Here is a 25,665-nt window from a genome sequence, read left to right on the forward strand (position 1 = left end):
CACACCTATTTGCAAAATAAAAAGTTTTACTGTTAATAACAATAGTAAAACAATAGAAAAACTATATAACCTGCATATCGCTGTATTCAGACAAGATAAAATGTCAGTTTTACATAGTTACATAGTTAATATGGTTGAAGAAAGACACATGTCCATCAAGTTAAAACAAGGAGGGGATGGATACAGGGAAGAGGATGGATACAAGGAGGGGATGGATACAGGGAAGGGGACAGATGATGATAGGTTCTATACATATGCATTTATATTATTTTGGTCTAAGAACTTGTCTATGCCTGTTTTGAAGCCCTCTACTGTTTTTGCTGTGACCACAGATTTACAGTTCTTATTGTAAAGAAGGCGTGCCGCCTCCAGAGATTGAACTTTTTTTCTCCAGGCGGAGGCAGTGCCTCTTTGTCCTTTGAGAGGGTTTTACCTGGAAAATCTTTTCCCCATATTTTTTGTAGGGGCTATTTATATATTCAAATAAGTTAATCATATCTCCCCTTAAACGTCTCCTTTAACCCTTTAAGTACCAGACCCAAAATGACCTAGTGGACCAAGCAAATTTTCATTTTTGATTTTCGTTTTTTCCTCCTCCCCTTCTAAGAGCTCTAGCACTTTCAGTTTTCTATCTACAGGGTCATGTAAGGGCTTGTTTTTTACAGTAGTTGTACTTTGTAATGGTGTCTTTGATTCTACCATAACATGTATGATGGAACCCAAAAATTATTATTTATGAAGATATAAATTTGTGAAATCGTAAAAAGAATGCAATATGGTAACGTTTGGGGGGTTCCTGTGTCTACGTAATGCACTACGACATAATACCATTATTATATTGCTCAGTCCGAACACAACCACATGCAGTTCACACTACGTAAAATAGCGGCCGTTGTTTTCACCCGGTCGGACATGTGCGCCTGGAACTACTGCCATAGAAATACAATCATACGGGCTAGGCGTGAAACTACGGCCATTGAATAATTTTGCTTCCTAGCTTGTTTCTGAGCGGGATGAAACAGGTCATTTATTTGGAATACTGCGCCCAGCCCAATAAACCACACAAAAAATTTTTATTTCAAAATCAAGTTTAATTTTGAAGAAATAAATACTCCGTGCGCGGCCGCATTGAAATCCATGGCCGTAGTTGGAACATTACCATCCGGAAATAAATGACATGTTTATTTTTCATGGAGCCGCAAAAACAACGGCCGTTGTCTGATACGTAGTATGCATTGTACGACCGTAGTTCATATATATTGCAGCCAAGACATAAACCTCAAAACTACGGCCGTAGTTTTGCGGTTCGGACTATGGCCGTAATTTTACGTAGTGTGAACATAGCCACAGATACACAGATTTTCTAATGTTATATATATTTTTTTAATGAAATCCTTATAACAGTTTTATTTTTTCACCTACGGGGCTATATGGGATGTAATTTTTTCCGCCATGTTCTATAATTTTTATTAATACCATATTTGTGAAGATCGGATGTTTTGATCACTTTTTATTAACTTTTTTTTATATATATATAATGTAACAAAAAATCGGTAATCCTTGCACTTTTTTTGCTCTTTTCGTTTACAGCGGGTTTTTTTTACACATTTTAAGTCCCTTTGGGGGACTTGTACATTCATTTGTTGATTTTATTTACTGATCAATGCTATGTCATAGGCATAGCATTGATCAGAGTGATAGGCTATCTGCTCATGGAGCCTGCCTGTGCAGGCTCAGTGAGCAGATCGCCGATCAGACCGCGCGGAGGCAGGTGAGAGGCCTCCTGCAGTCCGATACAGCGACTGTGACTGCGGGGGTCCCGATCGGTAAGTGACAGGGGACTCCCCCTGTCACTCACACCCAAACGCCGCGGGCGCGCCTGTCATTAACGGTGAGGGCCGGGCTGCTCACAGCAGCCGGCCCCCACCTCCTATAAAGCGCACTCCGCTCCGGAGCGCACTTTATAGGTCAGGGCGTACAGGTACGCCCACGGTCGTCTGGGGACAGACTTCCAGGGCATACCTGTACGGCCTAGGTCGTCTAGGGGTTAATTCTTGTAATGTCTTATCATAACTAAGATGCTCCATTCCCCTCATGAGTTTAGTTGCCCGTCTTTGTACCCTCTCCAGCTCTAGGATGTCCTTTTTATGAATCTGATTCTAAAACTGGACAATATACTCCAGATGAAGTGCATTACGTAAACAAGGACCCCCCCCCCCCCCAAAAAAAAAACAAAAAAAATCACGGTTCTGTCATTAGTTTTAAGCAAGATTGAAAGGCGCCATTACAAACTACAGTTGTTCCTGAAGCCCTCACATGGCCCTGTAGCTGGAAAAATAAAGAGAAAAATTTTAAGGAAAAAAATTACGTAAGGAAAAAAGTTCTTACAGCAGCACAAACCCAATATAGATGAGGTGGGTGCCCGTCTCTCCACCCTGGCCCAGGGTGGTAGAAGATCCAGCAATGAAGTAAGAGACAGGGCGTCCAAGGATAAAGTTGAAAAATGTGTTTTAATGACACACCAGTGCGTGACGTTTCGGCTCTTTAAGCTTGAGAAAGGCTTATTCAGCCGAAATGTCGCGCACTGGTGTGTCATTAAAACACGTTTTTCAACTTTATCCTTGGACGTGCTGTCTCCTACTTTATTGCTGGAAAAATACAGAGTTATAGCTCTTAGAAGATGAGGAGGAAAAAACAAAAATGCAAAACTGAAAATTGGTGCAGTTCTTAAGGCCATTTTGGGCTCTGTCCTTAACCCCTTCAAGACTAAGTCTATTTGGGCCTTAATGACCAGGCTCATTTTTCAAAATCTGACCAGTCTCACTTTATACGCTTATAGCTCAGTGATGCTTTAATGTATGCTAGCAATTCTGCGAATTTATTTTCATCACATATGGCACTTTATATTTGTGGCAAAATTTGGTCACTTCTTTGTGTGTTTTTTGTGAAAAACATCAAAGTAACATGAAAAATTAAAAAAATTAGCATTTTATGAACTCTCTGCTTCTAAAAAAAGAAAGTTGTATCACATAAACTAGTTTCTAAGTCACATTACCGATATGTCCTCTTTATTCTGGCTTCATTTCATAAACATATTTCACTTTTTTAGGGTGTTACGGGGATTAGAAATTTATCAGCAAATTACCACATTTTCGTGAAAGTTTCCAAAACTGATTGTTTTAGGGACCAGTTCTTTTTTTTAAGGCTTGTATACTGGAAACCCCCATAAGTGACCCCATTTTGGAAACTACACACCTTAAAGAATTAATGTAGGGGTATAATGAGCATTTTAACCCTACAGGGGCTGGAGGAAAGTATTCACCATTAGCCCATAAAAAAATGGAAAATTAAAATTTTCCAATAATAAATACGTTTAGATTAAAGTTTCTCATTTTCAAAAGGAACATGAGAGAAAAAGCACCCCATAATTTTTAACGCAGGTTCTCTTGAGTACAACAGTACCCCATATGTGGGCGTAAACTACTGTTTGGGCACACAGCGGGGGTCAGAATTAGCTTTTTCAATGCAGATTTTGCAGAAGAAGTTTCTGAGCTCCAGGTGCGTTTGCAGTGCCCCTGTAATGTCAGCAAAAAGAGAAACCCCCATAATTCACCCCATTTTGGAAAGTACACCCCTCAAAGAATTCATTTTGGGGTGTGGTGAGCATTTTGACCCCACAGATATTAGAGGAAAGTATTCAAAAGTAGACAGTAAAAATGAAAAACTCGAATGTTTCCAATAATATGTTCCTTTAGTTTTAAATTTCTCAATTTCACGAGGAACAGGAGAGAAAATTCCCCCCAAAATCTGTAACGCAGGTTCTCCTGAGTGGAACCGTACCCCATATGTGGGCATAAACCACTGTATGGGCACACAGGAGGGCTCAGAAGGAAAGGAGGGCCAATTAGCTTTTTTAATGCAGATTTTGCTGAAGAAGTTTCTGAGCGTCAGGTGCGTTTGCAGTGCCCCTGTAGTGCCAGCGGAGTAAAATATCACCATAAGTCACCCCATTTTGGTAAGTACACCCCTCAGAGAATTCATATTGGGGTGCGGTGAGCATTTTGACCCCACATGTATTAGAGGAAAGTATTCAAAAGTAGACAGTAAAAATGAAAAACTCGAATTTTTCCAATAATATGTTCCTTTAGTTTGATATTTCTCAATTTCAAGAGGAACAGGAGAGAAAATTCTCCCCAAAATCTGTAACGCAGGTTCTCCTGAGTAGAACGGTACCCCATATGTGGGCATATTCCACTGTATGGGCACACAGCAGGGCTCAGAAGGAAGGGAGCGCCAATTAGCATTTTCAGTGCATGATTTATCGGAAGAATTTTCTGAGCACCAGGTGCGTTTGCAGCGCCCCTGTAGTGTCAGCAGAATAGAATCCCCCCGAAAGTCACCCTATTTTGGAAAGTGCACCCCCTCAAAGAATTAATCTTGGGGTGTGGTGAGCATTTTGACCCCACAGGTATTAGAGGAAAGTATTCAAAATTGGCCAGTAAAAATGAAAAACTTGCATTTTTCCAATAATATGTTGGTTTAGTTTGAAACTTCTAATTTTCACAAGGAACAGGAAAAAAAATATACCCCAAAATCTGTAACGCAGGTTTTCCTGAGTACAACGGTACCCCATGTGTGGGCATTAACCACTGTATGGGCACACAGCGGGGCTCAGAAGGTAAGGAGTGCCAATTTGCTGGAGCAAAACCACAGATAGTAATAGTTATTAGAATAGCGCAGTTACTAAAATACATTTAAAAAAATGAGATTACAGGTAATGCGGAGTAGTTACGGACAGTCTGGGGTGGTTACGGGTAATCTGGAGGTGGTTACGGGCAACCTGGGGTGGTTACAGGTAATCTGGGGTGTACACGGACAACCTGGGGTGGATACGGTCAACATGGGATGGTCATGGGCAACCTGGGGTGGTTACGGGCAACCTGCGGTGGTTACGGGCAACATGGGGTGGTTACAGGTAACCTTGGGTGGTTACAGGCAACGTGGGGTGGTTACGTGCAACGTGGGGTGGTTACAGGCAACGTGGGGTGGATACGGACAACTTGCTGTGGTTACAGACAATCTAGGGTGGTTACAGGCAACCTGCTGTGGTTACGGGAAACATGGGGTGGTTACGGGCAACGTGGGGTGGTTACGGACAATCTGGGGTGGTTACGGACAAACTGGGATGGTTACGGACAATCTGGGGTGGTTACGGATAAACTGAAGTGCTTATAGGTAATCTGAGGTGGGTACCTGTAATCTGGCGTGGTTACGGGCAATCTGGAGGCGGTCATTGGCATTTGTGTTGGTTAAAGGCAATGTGCGGTGGTTAGAGGCAACGTGCGGTGCTCAGAGGCAACCTGCGGTGGTCAGTGGCTACGTGCGGTGCTCAGAGGTAACTTGTGGTGGTTCGAGGCAGCGTGCGGTGGTAAGAGGCAACGTGCGGTGTTCAGAGGCAACGTGCGGTGGTCAGTGGTAACCTGCGATGGTCAGAGGCGACTAGCTGTGGTCAGAGGCAACGTGCGGTGGTAAGTGGCAACATGCGGTGGTTAGAGGCAACGTGCGGTGGTCAGAGGCAATGTGTGGTGGTAAGAGGCAACCTGTGGTGGTCAGTGGTAACCTGGGATGGTCAGAGGCGACGTGCGGTTGTCAGAGGCGACATGCGGTTGTCAGAGGTGACGTACTGTACTTTAAATTTTCTGAGTGGGCTGCTTCTGACGTGCATGCGCACTTCAGAAGCAGTCAAGATGCCGAGGAGGAAGGACCTCCCTGGATCAGGTAATGTATATGGGGAAGGGGGGGTGACTGGGGGACGGGGGGTGACTGGGGGGGTAGGGGGCGACTTGGGGGGACAGGACACATCACTTTTTATCCCCTGTCACCAATCATTTATGATGACAGGGGATAAAAAGGGCCGGCAGCACATGGTACAAGCGATCAGCTTTATATAGTATATACCGCTGATCGCTTGTACCGGGACCCCACAGGGGGGTCCCCGATCACTGCCCCATGCTCTCCACTACCTCCGTTGGCGGAGAGCATGGGGCTTTGATTATTTCCATCTGCAGGAACGGCCTGCAGATTTGGACGTGCCGGTACATCCTTATGCGGGAAGGGGTTAAGGGGTTAAAGAGGTTGTCCAACACCTTTTTGTTATTGGAGAAGGGAATAATTTGTAATCGGTCCCTTTCCCTTAGTTGCTTCTTCTAACCTGTTTTTACCTTTGTGCCCCTGGCCAGCCTCTGTTGCTTCTTTTGGATTTGTGTTTGTTTGTTTACATACAACTTCCAGGTCACAGGGGGCAGCAGTGACATCACAGCTCTGCAAGCCTATAGCTCCACCTCCTCCTCTCTAAACCAGGCTCCACCCACTCTACTCATAGGGTAGCTTCACACGTACCGTATTTTCTGCTGCGGATCCGCAGCAGATCCGCAGCAGATTTGACTAAATGAATGAACACAGCATTAAATCCGCACTGTAAAATCCGCTGCGGATCCGCAGCAGATTATACAGTGCGGATTTAATGTTGTGTTCATTCATTTAATCATATCTGCTGCTGATCTGCCGTGGATCCGCAGCAGAAAATGCGGTACGTGTGAAGCAACCCTCAGGGTGCGTTCACACCTACAGGATCCGCAGCAGATCTGCAGCAGATTTGATGGTGCAGATTTGATGCTGTGTTCAGTTATTTAAATGAAATCGCTGCCGATCCGGTTAGGCAGGAAATGTCTGTCTTACTACAAGTGTCTTTTGAGCAACATGGTGGCTCAGTGTCTGCCAATAACTTATATATTCAAATAAACTAGTTGTTTTAATCTTTTATGTGTTGTAGGACTACAAACCCCATGATAGGAGTTGTAGTCCTGGATTACATGTAGACTACAGTAGCCATCTTACATGTGGATGGGGTTTATGAGCCAGAATTCTGTTATCTCAGCAAGAAATAGATAGAATGGTGACTGATATGAGATGAAGTATCCTCTCTCCTCTGCATATTACAGACAGCAGCAGCACTGCCCTAACAGTCCAGAAAAGTGTGTTTCCTAACCCCCCCACCCCCACTAAGGCACTTATCATGGTGGCCAAGAGTGTTAGGTGTCCCACCCCTTGAAACACTGACACAGCCCCTCTTGTTTGGTTGGGGGTAGTGTTATGCACAGTGTCGCATGCCAACAAGCACTGAGTCCAAGTAACTTAACCGGTTTAAGTCTTTACTGAAGAGTAGGTTTTTACTGTAATGCAGTTAAAAAAAGATATATATATATATATATATATATTTTTTTTTTATTATTATTATTTTTTTATATAAGTTGTGTACGAACGTTTGTACTTTTACTTGTTTAAGACACAGCTGGCTTGCTGGCAGTTAACAGAAGATAAAAGACGATAGTTTTCAGGCACAGCTTGGATGCTCATAGAAATATAGAGATAACAGTTGCCATAGTCTCTCAATACAGCAGATACTTGGAATATGCTGATCCTTAGTGGAAGTGACTTAGAATAACCTTTGAGTGTGTACTAGTAGTGGTTTTGTGTGTCTTCGGGTTACAGACCAGTAGAACCTTATCCAGACAAGGTACTTAGCCATTACAAAAAAGTTCAGTATTCACAGGAATGAATATCCACCTAAGTTATCCTGTGGGCATTAAGTGACACACAAAGTGTTATAAGAGGACAAGTACAAAGAGGTGAATCCCCCAGTGCTGACATCCCTTCTACGAGGAGCAGAGTCTAAGGAGTTCCTGGTTTTCACCAGTGCTCACTGCAAGGCCAGCTGGACTTCGCTGTGGGAGACCCCCAGGTCATTACCCTTAGAGATGGACCTCAGTGACTACTGACTGGAGAACCGCAGGAATGCTGGAGTCTGGTAATAGATGCTCTTCTTCTGGTATAAGTGTGGGATGCACATTAAGAGGTAGTTCAGACAGAACTGGGTTGGAGCTGGAAAGGAATGGAGATCCAGATAACTGAAGATCGCTTGAAAGTGCCTGGAAGCACAGACGTGGTTGCTCACAAGAGTTAGGTGTCCCACCCCTTGAAACACTGACACAGCCCCTCTTGTTTGGTTGGGGGTAGTGGCCAAGAGTGTTAGGTGTCCCACCCCTTGAAACACTGACACAGCCCCTCTTGTTTGGTTGGGGGTAGTGTTATGCACAGTGTCGCATGCCAACAAGCACTGAGTCCAAGTAACTTAACCGGTTTAAGTCTTTACTGAAGAGTAGGTTTTTACTGTAATGCAGTTAAAAAAAGATATATATATATATATATATATATATATATATATATATATATATATATATTTTTTTTATTATTATTATTTTTTTATATAAGTTGTGTACGAACGTTTGTACTTTTACTTGTTTAAGACACAGCTGGCTTGCTGGCAGTTAACAGAAGATAAAAGACGATAGTTTTCAGGCACAGCTTGGATGCTCATAGAAATATAGAGATAACAGTTGCCATAGTCTCTCAATACAGCAGATACTTGGAATATGCTGATCCTTAGTGGAAGTGACTTAGAATAACCTTTGAGTGTGTACTAGTAGTGGTTTTGTGTGTCTTCGGGTTACAGACCAGTAGAACCTTATCCAGACAAGGTACTTAGCCATTACAAAAAAGTTCAGTATTCACAGGAATGAATATCCACCTAAGTTATCCTGTGGGCATTAAGTGACACACAAAGTGTTATAAGAGGACAAGTACAAAGAGGTGAATCCCCCAGTGCTGACATCCCTTCTACGAGGAGCAGAGTCTAAGGAGTTCCTGGTTTTCACCAGTGCTCACTGCAAGGCCAGCTGGACTTCGCTGTGGGAGACCCCCAGGTCATTACCCTTAGAGATGGACCTCAGTGACCACTGACTGGAGAACCGCAGGAATGCTGGAGTCTGGTAATAGATGCTCTTCTTCTGATATAAGTGTGGGATGCACATTAAGAGGTAGTTCAGACAGAACTGGGTTGGAGCTGGAAAGGAATGGAGATCCAGATAACTGAAGATCGCTTGAAAGTGCCTGGAAGCACAGACGTGGTTGCTCACAATCAACACCAACTACTGAGCAAAGAGAGATGAAGTTCGAGAGTATACAGTATATACCCTCAGGCAGGGGCATAGCTAATGTCTCCTGGGCCCTGGTGCGAGAGGCCAACTTGGGCCCCCCCCCTCCTTTCACGACCAAGTGATGCTATTGGTGTGTATATATATATATATATATATATATATATATATACACACACACACCAAGACAGATATTAACAATAACACCAGCATATTGGAAGAAGAGTATTATCACCGTACATATTACCGCCATACTGTTACTGACCAAATCCTGTATACTGAGACCAATATTACCAGTAATACCAGTATATAGGAAGGAAACATTACTGCCACACCACAACCACTACCATCACCACCATATTGTTACTGACCAAATCCAGTATACTAAATCACCTCATCCAGTCATATAGAGGTGGCCCCAGCTCTACACAGGTTCTATACACCATATACATTACAGTGCAGTTATATCAGGTGACTCACAGGAGACGTCTTTTCTGATCGGAGTTCTTCCCTTTTCATCTTCTTCTCCATCTGCCCTGGGCCGTTATGAGAACTTCTCCGAGCCACGAATCCACAGAATCTGCCAGACAGACATATTAGTCTCCTCACTCTGGCACCATCCTCATCTATATACATACTGCACATTTGTATTGGCCCCTTTACACCCTCATTTAGTGTGACCCCCTAATAATATATGCCCCCCTCTGTGTATTCCCTCTCCCCCTATGTTGCCCCCCCAAAATAGATGGCCCCTCTCCCCCCATGTTGCCCTCCTTATAGATGGCCCCCTCTCCCCCCACCCTCCCTTATAGATGGCCTCCTCTCCCCCTCCATATAGATGGCCCCCTCTACCCCCTCCCTTATAGATGGCCCCCTCTCTCCTCACCCTCCCTTATGGATGGCCCCCTCTCTCCTCACCCTCCCTTATAGATGGCCCCCTCTCCCCCCACCCTCCCTTATAGATGGCCCCCTCTCCCCTCTCCCTTATAGATGGCCCCCTCTCTCCTCACCCTCCCTTATGGATGGCCTCCTCTCCCCCCTCCTTGATAAATGGCCCCCTCTCCCCCCACCCTCCCTTATAGATGGCCCCCTCTCCCCCCTCCCTTATAGATGGTCCCCTTCCCCCCCCCCTAGACATAGACATAGACTAGAAAGAGCATCTCCCATACGTCAATAAAAGTACATAATACTCAGGAAAGAGTAACCATTTGGTAGCTTCAGCTGTGCCTTATATAAGAGCTTACACATAAAATACTGACATCTTGTGGTGAAACTATAAAATACCTTCATCGCCACTTAACCTGGAGAGAAAGCTTTTGTGACAGGTGTAACACGAAACACCCATTTGATCCCATCTGAGTGCCAATGAAAGAGCCACCTAGAGCAGTGCTTCTCAATTCCAGTCCTCAGGCCTCACCAACAGGTCGTGTTTTGAGGATTTCCTTAGTATTTCACAGGTGATATAATTATACTCGGTGCATCAGGTATTGGCACAGGTGATCTTTGTATGGGAAATCCTCAAAACATGACCTGTTGGTGAGGCCTGAGGACTGGAATTGAGAAGCACTGACCTAGAGAATGCTTGATGTGAATAGATCCGAAAACTCAAATATAAATAAATAAGTCAATATTTCCAGTTGCGTTCAATTAGAAAAAAAAGGTGGCAACCTGTGGTGTAATTTGAAGCACTTAGAGGCGTATGCCAGGGGTAAGCCCTGCTCGCCTGATGGAGCCTTCTCCAACATCTAAGTTATCATGGTTTACGCCAGGAAACAGGCATAAACCATACAGAAATCTACACCTGCTCCGAAGCAGGTGTAGGTTTCTGCACAAGACCTTCAACAGGCGCAGGCAGTTAATCTGGCCAGGTAAATGGGGTAGGAGCTTTAAGACTGGCATACAAGGACACCAGTCTTGATAAATATCCCCTTTACTGTTTTTTGTGTTCCATTAACTTCAGATGTTTTTAGATCTAGTCTCTGTAATATTTTCTCTAGTTTTATCAGCGCTGGTCATAAAATTCTAATTATATCATGGGAGTAGCATTTTGGGGTTTATTGAGATTATTTTGTTCAAATTATTGAAATATAGGTAAAATGTATGCGTGTTTTGGAGAAAGTTTCTCTTTAAAGTGTGATTTACCACTTCGGTCTGGGAACTTCAGACAGACAATAACTTACTTTCAGCTTCCCCTGACCTTTGCTCATGCTCTCTGAGCCTCATTCTCTCTACTGCCTTTCTTGCTGCAATCATCTTTCGGCACAGTCACCATGCTGACCCAGTCCTAATGTTGCTGTGTTTGCATGGCCTGTCAAAAGAGTATGAAAATCAGCCTCGTTTTGCACAAAAATGGGCAACTGTTTCCTTTTTTACTGTGATCCAGGCACTCTCTGATGGGGACCTGGTGCCTGGTTTGGACTCTCAGCTGGAGCAGCAGTGACTGGCTGGGCAGCTTTATTTGGTATCCCAGGGGTGCTAGTTGTCACTTGCAAGGGCTCAGTGTTCTTACACCTTTGTAAAATTGTATCTCTCTAGTATCAAAGGTTAGGACACTGTTCCTTACTCCAATCACTAGATGTCACACTTTTACAGCACAGCTGCAGATAACACTAGGTGTTAGCTGCACACACTTTATAGTCTCCTTGGTCTGCACTTCCTAAAGTTATTCATTCTAGTTCTAGACAGAGAAGAGAGAAGATCTGTTTTCACTACAACTAGCTATCCAACCACTATGGATTGCAAGACTAGATCTCTAGGGACACAAGAGTCAAGGGAGATCTCACCCTTGCCTACGCCGAGGACAGACTAACTTAATAGGACAGTCGACCACCTTAGAAAAGAAACGGACAAGCTAAAGACTGATCCTACAGTCAAGCACAGTGCAAGTTCAGCCACTGTCCACTGACAAGCGCTCAGCTTTGTAGGAAGGACACTAAAAGCCAGCTCTACCCAGAGCAGAGACCTGGAATTTGTACTACCCCAGGGGACAGGTAACCCGACACTGTGGGGCAGAAGGCGGTTAGGTGAGATAGCTAGACTCATCTACGTGTGAGCACGAGGATTTTTTCAAACACTTCTCAACACTTCACCACATCCTGGCTGAGTAGGAAGTACATTAAGCAGGGGCAGTGGCGTAGCTACAGTGAAGGCAGGGAAGGCGACTGCTATTGGGCCCCTGCAGGAAGGGGGCCTGAGGAAGCCTGCCCTGCCTTCATGGTAGGTACCCCGCTCCCCCAGGGGTCCAGAGAGGAAGAGGGACCCCCACTGCACTGTTCAGCCCCCTCACTGTAGTGCCGGGCGAGCGGGCTGAACAGAGGAGCAGGACCTGCCAGACGGCACAGGAGAGGGATGAAGGACCTTTGGGTCACATGACCCAAAGGTCCTCAATACCTATGTGAAGATCAGCCCGGACTACAGGAGGAGGAAGGGGAAACCTGGGAGCTGTAAGTGCTGTGTATTTGTGTCAGTGAGTGTATATATGTATTTGTGGGTATATGTATATGTCAGTGTGTGTATATATGTATCTGTGTATATATTTATATGTCAGTATGTGTATGTATCTGTGGGTATATGTATATGTCAGTGTGTGTATATATGTATTTGTGGGTATATGTATATGTCAGTGTGTGTATATATGTATCTGTGTATATATTTATATGTCAGTATGTGTATGTATCTGTGGCTATATATATATATGTGTGTTTGTGTATGTCAGCAATGTCTGTAGCACTGGTGTATATGTGTGTGTATGTCAGCAATGTCTGTAGCACTGGTGTATATGTGTGTGTTTGCTCCCAAAGATGTTCTGCAGCAGCTTCTATTAATGTTGGGCTCTAATAAAAGAACCCACCATTAATATCTGCAGCATTTTCTTTTATTTCTGGTTGAGTATTTCTTATTACACTGAGATGATTTCCCTGTGTACAGTCTACTCATGGTGTATACATCTGTACTAGTGTAATCACAGCGTATATATGTGTGTATGTCAGTGGTGTATCTGTATATATGTTAATGGTGCCTCTGTGTGTGTATATTTGCGTCAATGTCTGTGTTTGGCGGGTGGGGGGGCGTACAGGATTTATGGGGCCCCATACAGTTTTTTGCTATGGGGCCCCATGAATCCTAGCTACGCCCCTGAGCAGGGGCCCTCCTATCTGGTCCCTATCTCCTGTTAACATTCTTCTTCTATCAACTCACCTATCAACCTGTTGAAGTATTGCTTTTGGCTATTTTTGCACATACACTTATTGACTATTTTTGCACTTACACTCCGCACCTCACACTTGTCCTAACCAAGGTGTGGTTGCCGTGTCTCCGGGGGTGGGTGTTACCACTCCTGGCTACCGTGACAAGTAGCCTCCAAAACACCAAACCCACCATCAAGCCCAACATCAGTACAAGCACCCCAGGCCACGGCACCAAAACATGCCCGTTAGAGTAGTGCTTTCGGTGTAGTGCAGGGGAACCACAGAGTCCAGGATAACTTTAACAGGTTAACGCTTTACTTGTAGTACTCCTAAAGGTGCAGTATGCAGAATACAAAGTTTCTTTTTACACAAGGAGGAAAGTAATAGCTTAAAAATTGGCTTGACAGAGTACCTGATAATACTTTCAAGTATTTGGGACTACGTGAATCCTAGCATATCCTGGCTTGCCATTCTAGTAGGACCAGCACACTTTAAGGGCACCAATGACCCTACTGAAGATCCTAACCACCGTGCCCATCCCTGAGTGATGTTACCATTATTACATCCTTAAGGCTTGCCACCTCCAAAGTCAGCCACCATGAGGTTTTACATCGTCTATGAGTTAAAATGAGCCCGGTTCAGTACTGTCCCTTTAAGAGTGACTTTGGTACCAGCCATTTAAAAGCTAATTTGGTATCTTCCGTTTAAGAACGACTTTGATACTGGCCCTTTAAGAGCAAATTAGGTATGGTCCTTTAAAATCGAATTTGGTACTTTTGTACTCGACTTGTGGAAATCTGTATTTATGTCAGTGAGGCAAAATGGTAAGGACCTGCCATATTCTATTGAACAATAGGGAACATGTGACTGCATCGATGTCAGGCATTGAATGAAAGACCTGTGAGTTTTTATTGGCTGCTACATTTCAGCTATTTGCATATGTGCTGCGAGTGGCTGGTTAAGGGGTGTGCTGTGTGCTGTTTGAATTTCTGAACATTTCGCCATTTATTTCTATGGGGAATTTTTGATCTTTTACCCCTTAAACCCCCACTGCCTGTGCCTTAACGCAGGAGGGCGTAAATGTACGCCTTAGCGCGGTCCCGGGCTATGGAGTGGGCTCACGAGTGTGCTCATAGCAGGTGAGGACCGGCTGCTATCTGCAGCCAGGCCCTCACTCTCAATGGCGGGCTGTCACAATTGCGCGGCTGCCCGCCACTAACCCCTTAAACGCCACTGCGTGTAAGTATAAGTCACCAGAGCATCTCCGGTCACTTAGCGATTGGGACCCCCGCAGCGTGTCTCCACAGGGGTCTGACTGCCGGAGGTCTGATGCTTACCTTTGTCCTTCTGGTAGAGTCTGCCACAGGCAGGCTCTATCAGAAGATCGCCAATAGCACTGATCCCTGCTATGCTATGGCATAGCATTGATCAGTGTTACTGATCCAATATATTTAAAGCGTAACTATAAAATATTTAGACTTTTTAGTTTTAGCTAGCTTAGGCCATGTTAAGAATTTTTGCAACAGACAATAATAATCTAAAATGAACAGTTTTTCTAATACATCTAGCTGAATGTGCTCTCAATCCTCTGTCTGCCTGTGCATTACTTGTCCCTCCCTGCTGGCCACGCCCCCCTGGAGATCCGTACTCTATGTACGGATTCTCATGGTGCGTTTACACGAAGCGATAATTGGGCCGATCGTACGATTAACGATGTCGGAGTAACGATTTTTTTTTCATAACGATCATCGTTTAGACGGTACGATATATCGTACGGAGAAATCGTTTTGCGATCGCGCGCCCGCAGCCCGGCCCCCCGCTCATCCTCAGCCCCCTGCACCAGCTCGATCGCCTCCCCAGCTGCTCTCATCGCCACGCCTGCTGCTCTCATCACCACCCGCCGCCGCTCCGGTCGCCCCCCCGCCGCTGCCGCTCCAATCGCCACCCCCACCGCTGCCGCTCCGATCGCCCGACCCCCCCTCCCGCCGCTCCGATCGCCCCACCCCCCCCCACCCGCTCCGAAACGGCTCCTCTTCAGCCAATCAATGCAAGGCAGCACTGATTGGCTGGAGAGGGGAGTCGGGAATTTTAAATGGCTCCTCTTCAGCCAATCAGTGCTGAAGAGGAGCACTGATTGGCTGAAGAGGAGCTGTTTGAAATTCCCGGCTGAAGACCTGCTGCGCGGAGCAGGTAACGTATGACCGTGGGCCGGCGGGGGCGATCAGGGCGGCGGCGGTGACGGCGGTGGGTGCGACCGGAGTGGCGGCGGTGGGTGGCGATCAGAGCGCGGGGGTAGCGACTGGAGCGGCAGCGGGCGACCAGAGCGGCGGGTGGTGATCAGAGCGGCGGCGATGAGAGCGGCGGGGGCGGCGATCGAGCCGGCGCAGGGGGCTGCGGATGAGCGGGGGACCGGGCTGCGAACGGGGGGCCGGGTGGCGGGCGGGGCTGCGGGCGGACTATCGCGCGACAACTGTTTACACGGAACGATCGTCGAATTTTTTGCAAACGACGAACGACGATTTGATGACATGTTGAAAGATCAAAATGGACGATTGCTCGTTCGTCATTTGATCATTCGCTGCGTGTACACGTATGATTATCGTTCGAATTCGATCATTATCGCGCAAATTCGCCCGATAATCATTACGTGTAAACGCACCATCAGTCAGCAAGGACATGACAGGCAGCTCCCACACACTGTGATTCCCTCCTCTCAGATCCACTGTTATATGTACTTTAGGGCAGGGCTGTTTTAGCTAAGGGGTGCGGATAACTACAACCTAATGCATGACACAGTTTATATATTAGTTTATAAAATTTATTCCTAAAGGACTCTGGTGGGCTCTGCCATGTCAGGGGGGCAGCAGGTGTAAGGAGCACTGTACTCACAGACCCCCAGCTCCACACTCCTTCAGGTCTCAGTCAGACTGTGTGCTTCTGTGTATGCAGCCTGAGCCTGTCATGCCTGTGTAGATCGTGGCACAGCTGTGACCGGAGCAGGGGCCCCACCCCCCAGCATGGAGCCGACAACACAACCAGCTCTGCATCATCACTGAGCAGAAGAAGTAGTACACAAAGCTAAAGAGTTTGCTGTGGGTGCAGGACAGGCTGAGGCTCCCAGGGCAGGCTGTCAGCAGAGGTGGGTGTGTAATGCCCCAATATTACTGATACACTGATTGTTCACATTCAAGCATGTCATGTGTGGAGAGAAGCTCCTGGGTCTATTAAGACTGGGGGCCCAATGACAGAGGCCCTATCCCAGCAAATTAATGTCCTGTTCCTATAACCCCGCCCCTGGATGATAAGCTCCGCCCCTGGCACCTGCCGTGGGTGGGGTACTCTATCACTGCTAGAGTGCATAGGGCAAAGGGGCTTTACATCATCTCTATGTCTGCCAGTTAGAGGTCATCCAGCTTTCTGAGCACCCTGCAATCAGTATGTGAGATGTCATCCAGCTTTCCCAGCACCCTGTAATCAGTATGTGAGATGTCATCCAGCTTTCCCAGCACCCTGTAATCAGTATGTGAGATGTCATCCAGCTTTCCCAGCACCCTGTAGTCAGTATAATTGAGGTCACCCAGCTTCTTGTAGTCAGTGTAATGGAGGTCATCTTATCATCCTTGTGCTGCCCGATAGATATTAAACAGATAGGTGTGTGTGTGTGTTAGGTAGATAGATCCAGTAAGAAATATACGTACATTTACCAGTTCATGACAAATCTTGTATTGCATACATATGTTCCATCCATGAGAAAACAACCAGCTAAGAGTGGGTTCACACTGCGTTTTTGCATTCCGTTTTTTTCATTAGTTTTTTTTTTTTTTTTAAACGGATTGCAAAAACGGATGCAGTTGTGTGCATCCGTTTTGATCCATTTTTCCATTGACTTCCATTATAAAAAAAACGGATCAAAACAGATCCTTTTTTTTTTACGGACACAAAAACGTTGCTGACACTATTTTTTTAAAAAACGGATCCGTTAAACGGATTGCAAAAAAGCAGTGTGAACCCAGCCTAACACCTTTTAATTACTAAAATTTTATTACCTACAGTATATATAGTCATTATATGTAGGCAGAGATAGTCTGATTAAAGGGGCTCTCCAGGGTTTAAACTACATAGTTGCTTTGTTCCAAAACCAATATTATGTGGTATTACAATTTGGTTCCATTCTCTTTAGTGGAACTGAGCTGCAATACCACACGCAAACTGAGGACAGGGGTGGAGCTGTTTCTGGAAATAAGCAGCTATTGGTTTCTAATCTTTGATAACCCCTTTCATTTTTATGTGGTTCTGTATGTGAAGTGTAGAAAGCCTTTTACACTGGTCTCAATCCCTATTCACTATGTGTAATGGAGCAGAATATTCCCTTTATTTTTTGAAAAACATTGTTGTTTGCTGAGGTTCTCTATGGGTAACATCATTGTTTGGGGGCCACTCGCTGCCCCCCCCCCCCCCTCCCCAGGCTGAACCTCTAGCTGCGCCCCTGGGTCTGGTGTAAGGTTGTCCTGATCTCACATCATACCCCTACATGTGTGCAGCCATTATTCTCCGCTATCCCTATGCAGCCATCTTTGTAGTGATGTATACACATCCCTGCTTGTCTTGTAGAATTTGTCATATTAACTTACTATACCAGTGTTCCTACAATTCCCATCACGTCCTGCCATAAGAAGGCTAGCAGTGCATGCTGGGAGCTGTATATAAACCCTGGAGTATATAAAGAGTTTGTCATCACAGATCATCCATCTTCCATCACCTGATCCTTCACCAGCAGCCCAGTGATTCATAGTAGAGCTAGCTGTGGTGCCGAACAACTGGGGATATCTCAGCAACCGCACAAGATATCCACACAAGTTAGGGCTCTTTTTAAAGGGTAACACGTGGGCTTTTTATTTGAGAAATTTCATTTTTTGATCACTTAAATTATAGTTGTGCTTTAAGTGATAGTTCCCTAAGGGAACTATGAGGCTGGGTTCACACACAGTATATTTCAGGCAGTATTTGGTCCTCGTGTCAGGTCCTCATAGCAACCTAAACCAGGAGTGGATTGAAAACACAGAAAGGCTCTGTTCACATAATGTTGTAATTGAGTGGATGGCCGTCATTTATTATTTGGCAAATATTTGCTGTTATTTTAAAACAACGGCTGCTGTATCGAAATAATGGCAGTTATTTAACGTTATATAGCGGCCATCCACTCAATTTCACCATTGTGTGAACAGAGCCTTTCTGTGTTTTCAATCCACTCCTGGTTTTGGTTGCAATATGAGGACCACAATACTGACTGAAATACACTCACCGGCGACTTTATTAGGTACACCATGCTAGTAATGGGTGGTCTTCTGCTGCTGTAGCTCATCTGCCTCAAAGTTTGACGTACTGTGCGTTCAGAGATGCTCTTCTGCCTACCTTGGTTGTAACGGTTGGCTATTTGAGTCACTGTTGCCTTTCTATCAGCTCGAACCAGTCTGCCCATTCTCCTCTGACCTCTGGCATCAACAAGGCATTTCCGCCCACAGAACTGCCGCTCACTGGATGTTTTTTCTTTTTCGGACCATTCTCTGTAAACCCTAGAGATGGTTGTGCGTGAAAATCCCAGGAGATCAGCAGTTTCTGAAATACTCAGACCAGCCCTTCTGGCACCAACAACCATGCCACGTTCAAAGGCACTCAAATAACCTTTCTTCCCCATACTCGGTTTGAACTGCAGGAGATTGTCTTGACCATGTCTACATGCCTAAATGCACTGAGTTGCCGCCATGTGATTGGCTGATTAGAAATTAAGTGGTAAAGTGCAGTTGGACAGGTGTACCTAATAAAGTGGCCGGTGAGTGTATACGTAGTGTGAACCCAGCCTCAAAGTGTACATAAATAAATAAATGCTTTACAAAATGCCCCCAAACCCCTCCCCAAATAAAAGTGAAAATCACCCCCCCTCCCATTTTATACATAAAACACATAAAAATAATAAAGTTAATTAACATATTATTTACCGTAGCGTGCATAATAATTCGATCTAATAAAATAAAACAATATTATTCCCGCATGATGAACAGCGTAAACAAAAAGCGGTAAAAAAACGCAGTTTGCTTTTTTTTAAATGACATTTTATGTATGAAAAAATTAATAAAAAGCAATCAATACATTAAATCTAGAAAAAAATGTTATTAATAAAAACTAGAGATCATGATGCAAATAATGACGCCCCATACAGCCCCGTAGGTGAAAGAATAAAAGCGCTATAATAGTCACAATAGGGCCATTTTAAATATGCCTATTTGCAAAAAAAAGTTTTACTGCTAATAAAAATAGTAAAACGTTAGAAAACCTAGTAAACAGGGGAGGAGGAAAAAAGGAAAATGCAAGTGACAATTGGCCTGGTTCTTAAAGGCCATTTCAGGCCTGGTCATTAACCCTTAGCCGCACCAGGAAGTTATAGTACGTCCTGGTGAGAGGTTACTTTCCGCACCAGGACGTACTATAACTTCCCGGCTCCCGGTGCTCACTGTTTACACAAACAGTGACCGGGAGCCGCAGCCAAACTGTCAGCTGATAGCTGTCAGTTTAGGGTAACTGGTGCTGGAACCCCAGTAGGGGTCCAGCACCGGCGATCACCGCTATCAGTGAATCGGTAACGATCTGCTGATAACGGTGACTGACAGTACTAAACCCTCGGACCCGGTCTCTGCTGAGTTCCGGTATCCGGGGGAAAGTCAGAGCAGAGGTTCCTCCTCCTCCAGATCCTGCTCCTTCCATGCAAGCCTCTTTCCCCTCCCCATCCCTCCTCACCCCTCCAGTGGCCTGCCTCGATGATCCTGCAACGATCCGGGGGAAGACGTTTCCTCCTCCTGGTTCAGTCCCTCCTCCTGCCTCCTGGCATACCGTGCCACCGTGCCACCGTGCCGCCGTCCCCTCGTCCCCCGTTCCGGTCCGAGGGGGAGTCAGGGCAGAGCTTCCTCTCCCTCCTCCTCACCTCTAAGTGCTGCCGCACCGTGCCCCCCTGTCCCAGGCGGGAGTCAGGGCAGAGCTTCCTCTCCCTCCTCCTCACTTCTGCTGCCCCCCCCGTTCCCCCGTTCATGGTCCCGGTCCCGACTTGTCTGCACTGAGATTGGCAGCTCTGTAATCAGAGCTGCCAATCAGTGTCTGACTGTCAGAGGGAGCACAGATGTAGGCTCTGATCACTCAAAGCCTGCATCTGTCTGGTAAAAAAAGTAAAAAAAACACAAATCACACACATACATAGTCCTAAATACCCCCTCCCCCATGATCAAAGTTAACTTTCTGCATTTTAGTCAGCGTTCGTTAGTATACGTCATTGTCCGTTAGTAAGAGTAAGCGTCAGTCAGCATTCGTCAGTAAGCGTCAGTCAGCGTCCATTAGTAAGCGTCAGTCAGCATTCTTCAGTAAGCGTCAGTCAGTGTCCATTAGTAAGCCTCAGTCAGTATTCGTCAGTAAGCGTCAGTCAGCGTCCATTAGTAACCGTCAGTCAGCATTCGTCAGTAAGTCTCAGTCAGCATTCGTCAGTAAGCGTCAGAGTTCATTAGTAAGTCAGTCAGCATTTGTCAGTAAGCGTCAGTCAGCGTCCATTTGTAAGTGTCAGTAATCGTCAGTCAGTGTCCATTTGTAAGCGTCAGTAATCGTCAGTCAGCCTCCGTTAGTGTCATTAATCGTCAGTCAGCATCCGTCAGTCAGCATCCATTAGTAAGCATCAGTAAATGTCAGTCAGCGTTCATTATTAGGTGTCAGTAAGCGCCAGTGTACATTAGTAAGCACCAGTCAGCACTGTTAGCTCAGTCAGCATTAGTCAGTAAGCATCAGTCAGTATGTGTTAGTAAGCGTCAGTCAGCATCTGTTAGTAATTGTCAGCGTGTGTTGGTATCAGTCAGTGTCTGTTATTAAGTGTCAGCATCCCTTCGTGTCAGTCAACGTTTACTGCTACAACAGGAGTGGACACACAGATAGAAGTGCTCCTTCTCTTGTGAGCCCTGTAGTGCGCCCGCACTTTATTTTGTGCTCACAAATGGGGTATTTCCATACTCAGGAGAGATTGCTTTACAAATAATGGGGGGCCTTGGCTCCTTCAAACTCCTTAAAATTTGAAAAATTTGGGGTTTCACCTAGGGCTGGGCGATATAAACGATATGCCAAAATATCGTCATCAATTCGGTTGACGATATGGATTTTTGGCATATCGTCATATCGCGATATACCACGGAGCGGTAGTGAATAAGCTTCTCACTTACCGCTCCGTGGTACCGCGCTGCAGGGCCTTCCGTTCAAGCATTGTCAGCGCGCTAGCGCGCTGATGCGTGTGACGTCAGGTCTCCCAGTGCATGCTGGGAAGAAGACGCGGCCCGTCTCGCCTCACGGTCTCCATCAGCCAGCCCTGCAGGAAAGGTAAGTAGCAGAGGGGTCGGGGGCGGGCGGCAGATGGCTTGGCATGGGGCTGATGATGGCCCTGGCTGGGGGGGACATGATGGCTGGCACATGAAATGCCTGGAAAACAGTGAGGGGTGAGATGGCTGGCACCGGGGGGGCGGGGGTTGGGGGTGCTGATGACTGGCGACGGGGGGCTGATGACTGGCGACGGGGGGCTGATGACTGGCACAAGGGGGGCTGATGACTGGCACAAGGGGGGCTGATGACTGGCACAAGGGGGGCTGATGACTGGCACAAGGGGGGCTGATGACTGGCACAAGGGGGGGCTGATGGCACAGGGTGGGCTGATGACTGGCAAGGGGGGGTGATAACTGGCACAAAGGGGGCTGAAGGCATAGGGGAGGGCTGATGACTGGCAAGGGGGGGTGATAACTGGCACAAGGGAGGGGGGGCTGATGACTGGCACAGGGGAGGGCTGATGACTGGCACAGGATGGGCTGATGGCACAGGGGAAGGCTGATGACTGGCAAGGGGGGTGATAACTGGCACAAAGGGGCCAGCATAGGGGAGGGCTGATGACTGGCAAGGGGGGCTGATAACTGGCACAAAGGGGGCTGAAGCCTTTGTGCCAGTTATCAGCCCCCCTTGCCAGTCATCAGCCCTCCCCTCCCTTGTGCCAGTTATCACCCCCCCTTGCCAGTCATCAGCCCTCCCCTATATATTTATAATTATATATCGTGATATATCGTTATATCGTGCATGCATCAAATTATATCGTGATATATCGTTATATCGTGCATGCATCAAATTATATCGTGATATAAATTTTAGGCCATATCGCCCAGCCCTAGTTTCACCAACATCTTAGTGTGAAAAATGTGATTTTTTTATTTTCACAGCCCACTTTTCCAAAAAACTGTGAAAAACCTGTGAGGTCCATATGCTCACTGTACCCCTTATTACATTCCTTAAGGGGTGTAGTTTTCAAAATGGAGTCACTTTTGGGGGGTTTCCACTCTCTCGGCACTAGGGGCGCTTTGTAACTGTAACATGGTCTCCTACATTTATTCCAGCCAAATCCACGCTCCAAAATCCAAAGGGTGCTCCCTCTCTTCTGAGCCATGTTGTGCGCTTGTGCAACACTTTATGTCCACAAATGGGGTATTTATAAACACTGCAGATTCAGAGGAATAAATGTTTTATTACATTTTACTTTTTATAGCTGGTTTGGCATGAAAAAAATAGGATTGAATTGGGATCTCTGCAAAGAAAGTGGAAATTTTTACTTTCCACACTTTCTTTGAAGTTATTCCTGTGAAATGCGTAAAGGGTTAAAAAACTGTATGAATGTCAATTTGAATACTTGAAAGGGTGAAGATTTCAAAATGGGGTGAATTATGGGCGTTTTCTAGTAAACAGGCCTCTAGAATATGCTTCAAAACTGATCTGGTCCCTAAAAAAATCTGAGTTTAAATTTTCACAAAAATTTTGAAAGTGGCTACTAAACAATTACGTCTCTAAAATCCCCCCAAAAAGTTAAAGCATGTTCACCAAATGCTGCCAATATAAAGTAGACTTGTTATAGATATGAATTAATCAATAATTTATGTGGTATAACTATCTTCCTTATTGGCAGAAACTTTCAAATTTAGAGAAATGCAATAATTTTTACATTTTTCACAACATTTTGGAGTTTTTCACAAAAAAACGCTAAAGGTATCGATCCAAATTTACCACTAACATAAAGTAGAATATGTCACGAAAAAACAATCTTGGAATCACAAGGATTGATAAAAGCATTCCAAAGTTACAGAGGCATAAAGTGACACATGTCATATTTGAAAAATTTGGCTGTGTCATAAATGCCAAAACTGGCTGTGTCCCCTAAGGGTTAAGGGGTTAAACGTAAATTTCTTTAAAAAGTTTAATCTGACCGAAACCAAAAATAAATACTCAGCACACCTGTCATTGCTGAGGGCTTCAAAACACAGTTTGAACACAGTCTGTGTGCAAAGCGGTTCATGCATCTATTAATTGCAGAAAATTAGCTGGAAGAAGAATAAAGAAAAGGGAATGTAATATAGTGCTTTTACCAGCACTATAATAAAAACTTTTTTCTATGTTCTATAAGCACAAATGGATAAATGAAAGGTACTGTGTGTCTCTTTGACCTAACAGCTATCTAACAGTGTCAGCAGGTTAGAACATAAATAGCATCTGACAAATTCTTAAATATGTGAGGCTTATGGTCCTTTTACACGGAACGATTTATCGTTCGAATTTGCACGATAATGATCGAATTCGAACGATAATCGTACATGTAAACGCAGCGAACGATCAAACGACGAGCGAGAAATCGTTCATTTTGATTCTTTTGATGTTCTCAAATCATCGTTGATCGTTCGCAAAAAATTCGCAGATCGTTCAGTGTAAACAGTCTTTCAACGATTTCACCTATGTGTGAGATAGGATTAAACGATCGCAAAACGATTGCATAGCGAATTTTCCATACAATGTATCGTTCCGTCTAAACGCTGATCGTTATAAAAAAAAACATTGTTCATTCAAAATCGTTAATCGTTCGATCGGGCGAATTATCGCTCCGTGTAAAAGTACCATAAGAGACAAGCTAAGGAAGGACACATCTGTTTGTGACCATGCCTACTGTATGTTGTGAATGAGTATGAAGGCTGTACTACAGGAAGTGCAAACCTCTCTCCCTTTCTCAGGGCCGGCGTTAGGGGGGGGGGCAGACAGGGCAAATGCCCAGGGCCCCCATCCCCTGGGGGCCCCCTACAGCAGTTACAGTATGTGTCAGGGGCAGGAGTGCACAGACAGCGTCCTGCAGCCTCTGGCAGTGATCCCTGGCTACAGCTGATGGCTGATATCAGGGGTCACACAGAGGCTGCAGGACCCGCTCTGCACCGGAGTGTGCTTCCTCCCTTCCCCCTCCCTCCAGCTTCACTGCACCTTGTGACTTCCTCTGTGTCACATGGTGTAATATTACAGCAGTCAGGACCTAGAGGAGAGGGCTGCAGGCTGCAGTGTGAGGATCCCAGCCTGCTGCTGCTGCATGGACATTAGAGGATGCACCATTACTCCCAGCATGCTGCTAGTGGTAGTAAGTATACTGTATATGTAGTGTGTAGTGTGTACAGGGCCGGATTAAGGAATGAGCACCAGGGGCACGTGCCTCGGGGCCCCCACCACAAAGGGGCCCCCACCAACCCGAACCCAGAAGCAGGGTTCCGGGTTCAGGCTGGTGCATTTTTATTATTTTCTTTTCAACCCCCCTCTGCTGCCCCCCACCGGTAATGTTAGCGCCCGAGGGGGGGGGGGGGGGGGTTGCGCGGTGTCAGCCGGGTGAGGTGAGCTTCCAGCAGACAGCCTGTAACACAAAGGCACGGAAGCTCACAGCTCACGCGGGCTCATGCTGTGAGCTTCCGTGCCTGGGTGTAACAGGCTGTCTGCCGGAAGCTCACCTGGCCAGCCTACCCAGCCTGCCCTCCATCCCCTCGACCGATCCCCCTGCCCCCCAGCTTCTCTCCCTGCCCCCCCCCTGCTTCTCCCCCTGCCCCTCGGCCGATCCCCCTGCCCCCCAGCTTCTCTCCCTGCCCCCCCCCCAGCTTCTCTCCCTGCCCCCCCCCAGATTCTCTCCCTGCCCCCCCCCCCAGATTCTCTCCCTGTCCCCCCCAGCTTCTCTCCCTGCCCCCCAGCCTCTCTCCCTGCCCCCTCCCAGATCCTCTCCCTGTCCCCCCCAGCTTTTCTCCCTGCCCCCCCAGCTGTTCACCCTGACCCCCTGCCCCTATCACCCCAGCTGCCCCCATCTTCTCCCCCTGCCCCCCAGCTTTTCCCCTGTCACCCCAGCTGCTCCCCTGCCCCCTGCCCCTATCACCCCATCTGCCCCCCATCTTCTCCCCCTGCCCCCCAGCTTCTCCCTTGTCCCCACAGCTGCTCCCCCTCCCTCTGTAACCTCAGCTGCTCCCTGTCACCCCAGCTGCTCCCCCTGTCCCCCAGCTTCTCCCCCTTTCCCTGTCACCCCA

At 46.2% G+C, this 25,665-nt stretch overlaps 1 protein-coding gene across 2 annotated transcripts in view; it reads left to right on the forward strand.

The window, feature by feature from the left end:
• LOC138787286 (leucine-rich repeat-containing protein 25-like) overlaps nt 1-25,665 on the forward strand; it is a 68,910-nt gene that overhangs the window by 17,396 nt on the left and 25,849 nt on the right. The window contains exon 1 of one of the 2 annotated variants that reach the window (XM_069964511.1): nt 24,673-24,743. The exons of the other annotated variant lie outside the window; for it this stretch is intronic. Within the exon in view, the coding sequence (XP_069820612.1) occupies nt 24,710-24,743 (34 nt within the window). The 5' untranslated portion in view covers nt 24,673-24,709. Of the gene's footprint in view, nt 1-24,672; nt 24,744-25,665 lie in introns of those variants that run through there. 2 annotated transcript variants of the gene reach the window in all.

The sequence above is a fragment of the Dendropsophus ebraccatus genome, chromosome 3 (assembly GCF_027789765.1).
Source record: "Dendropsophus ebraccatus isolate aDenEbr1 chromosome 3, aDenEbr1.pat, whole genome shotgun sequence".
NCBI lineage: Eukaryota > Metazoa > Chordata > Amphibia > Anura > Hylidae > Dendropsophus > Dendropsophus ebraccatus.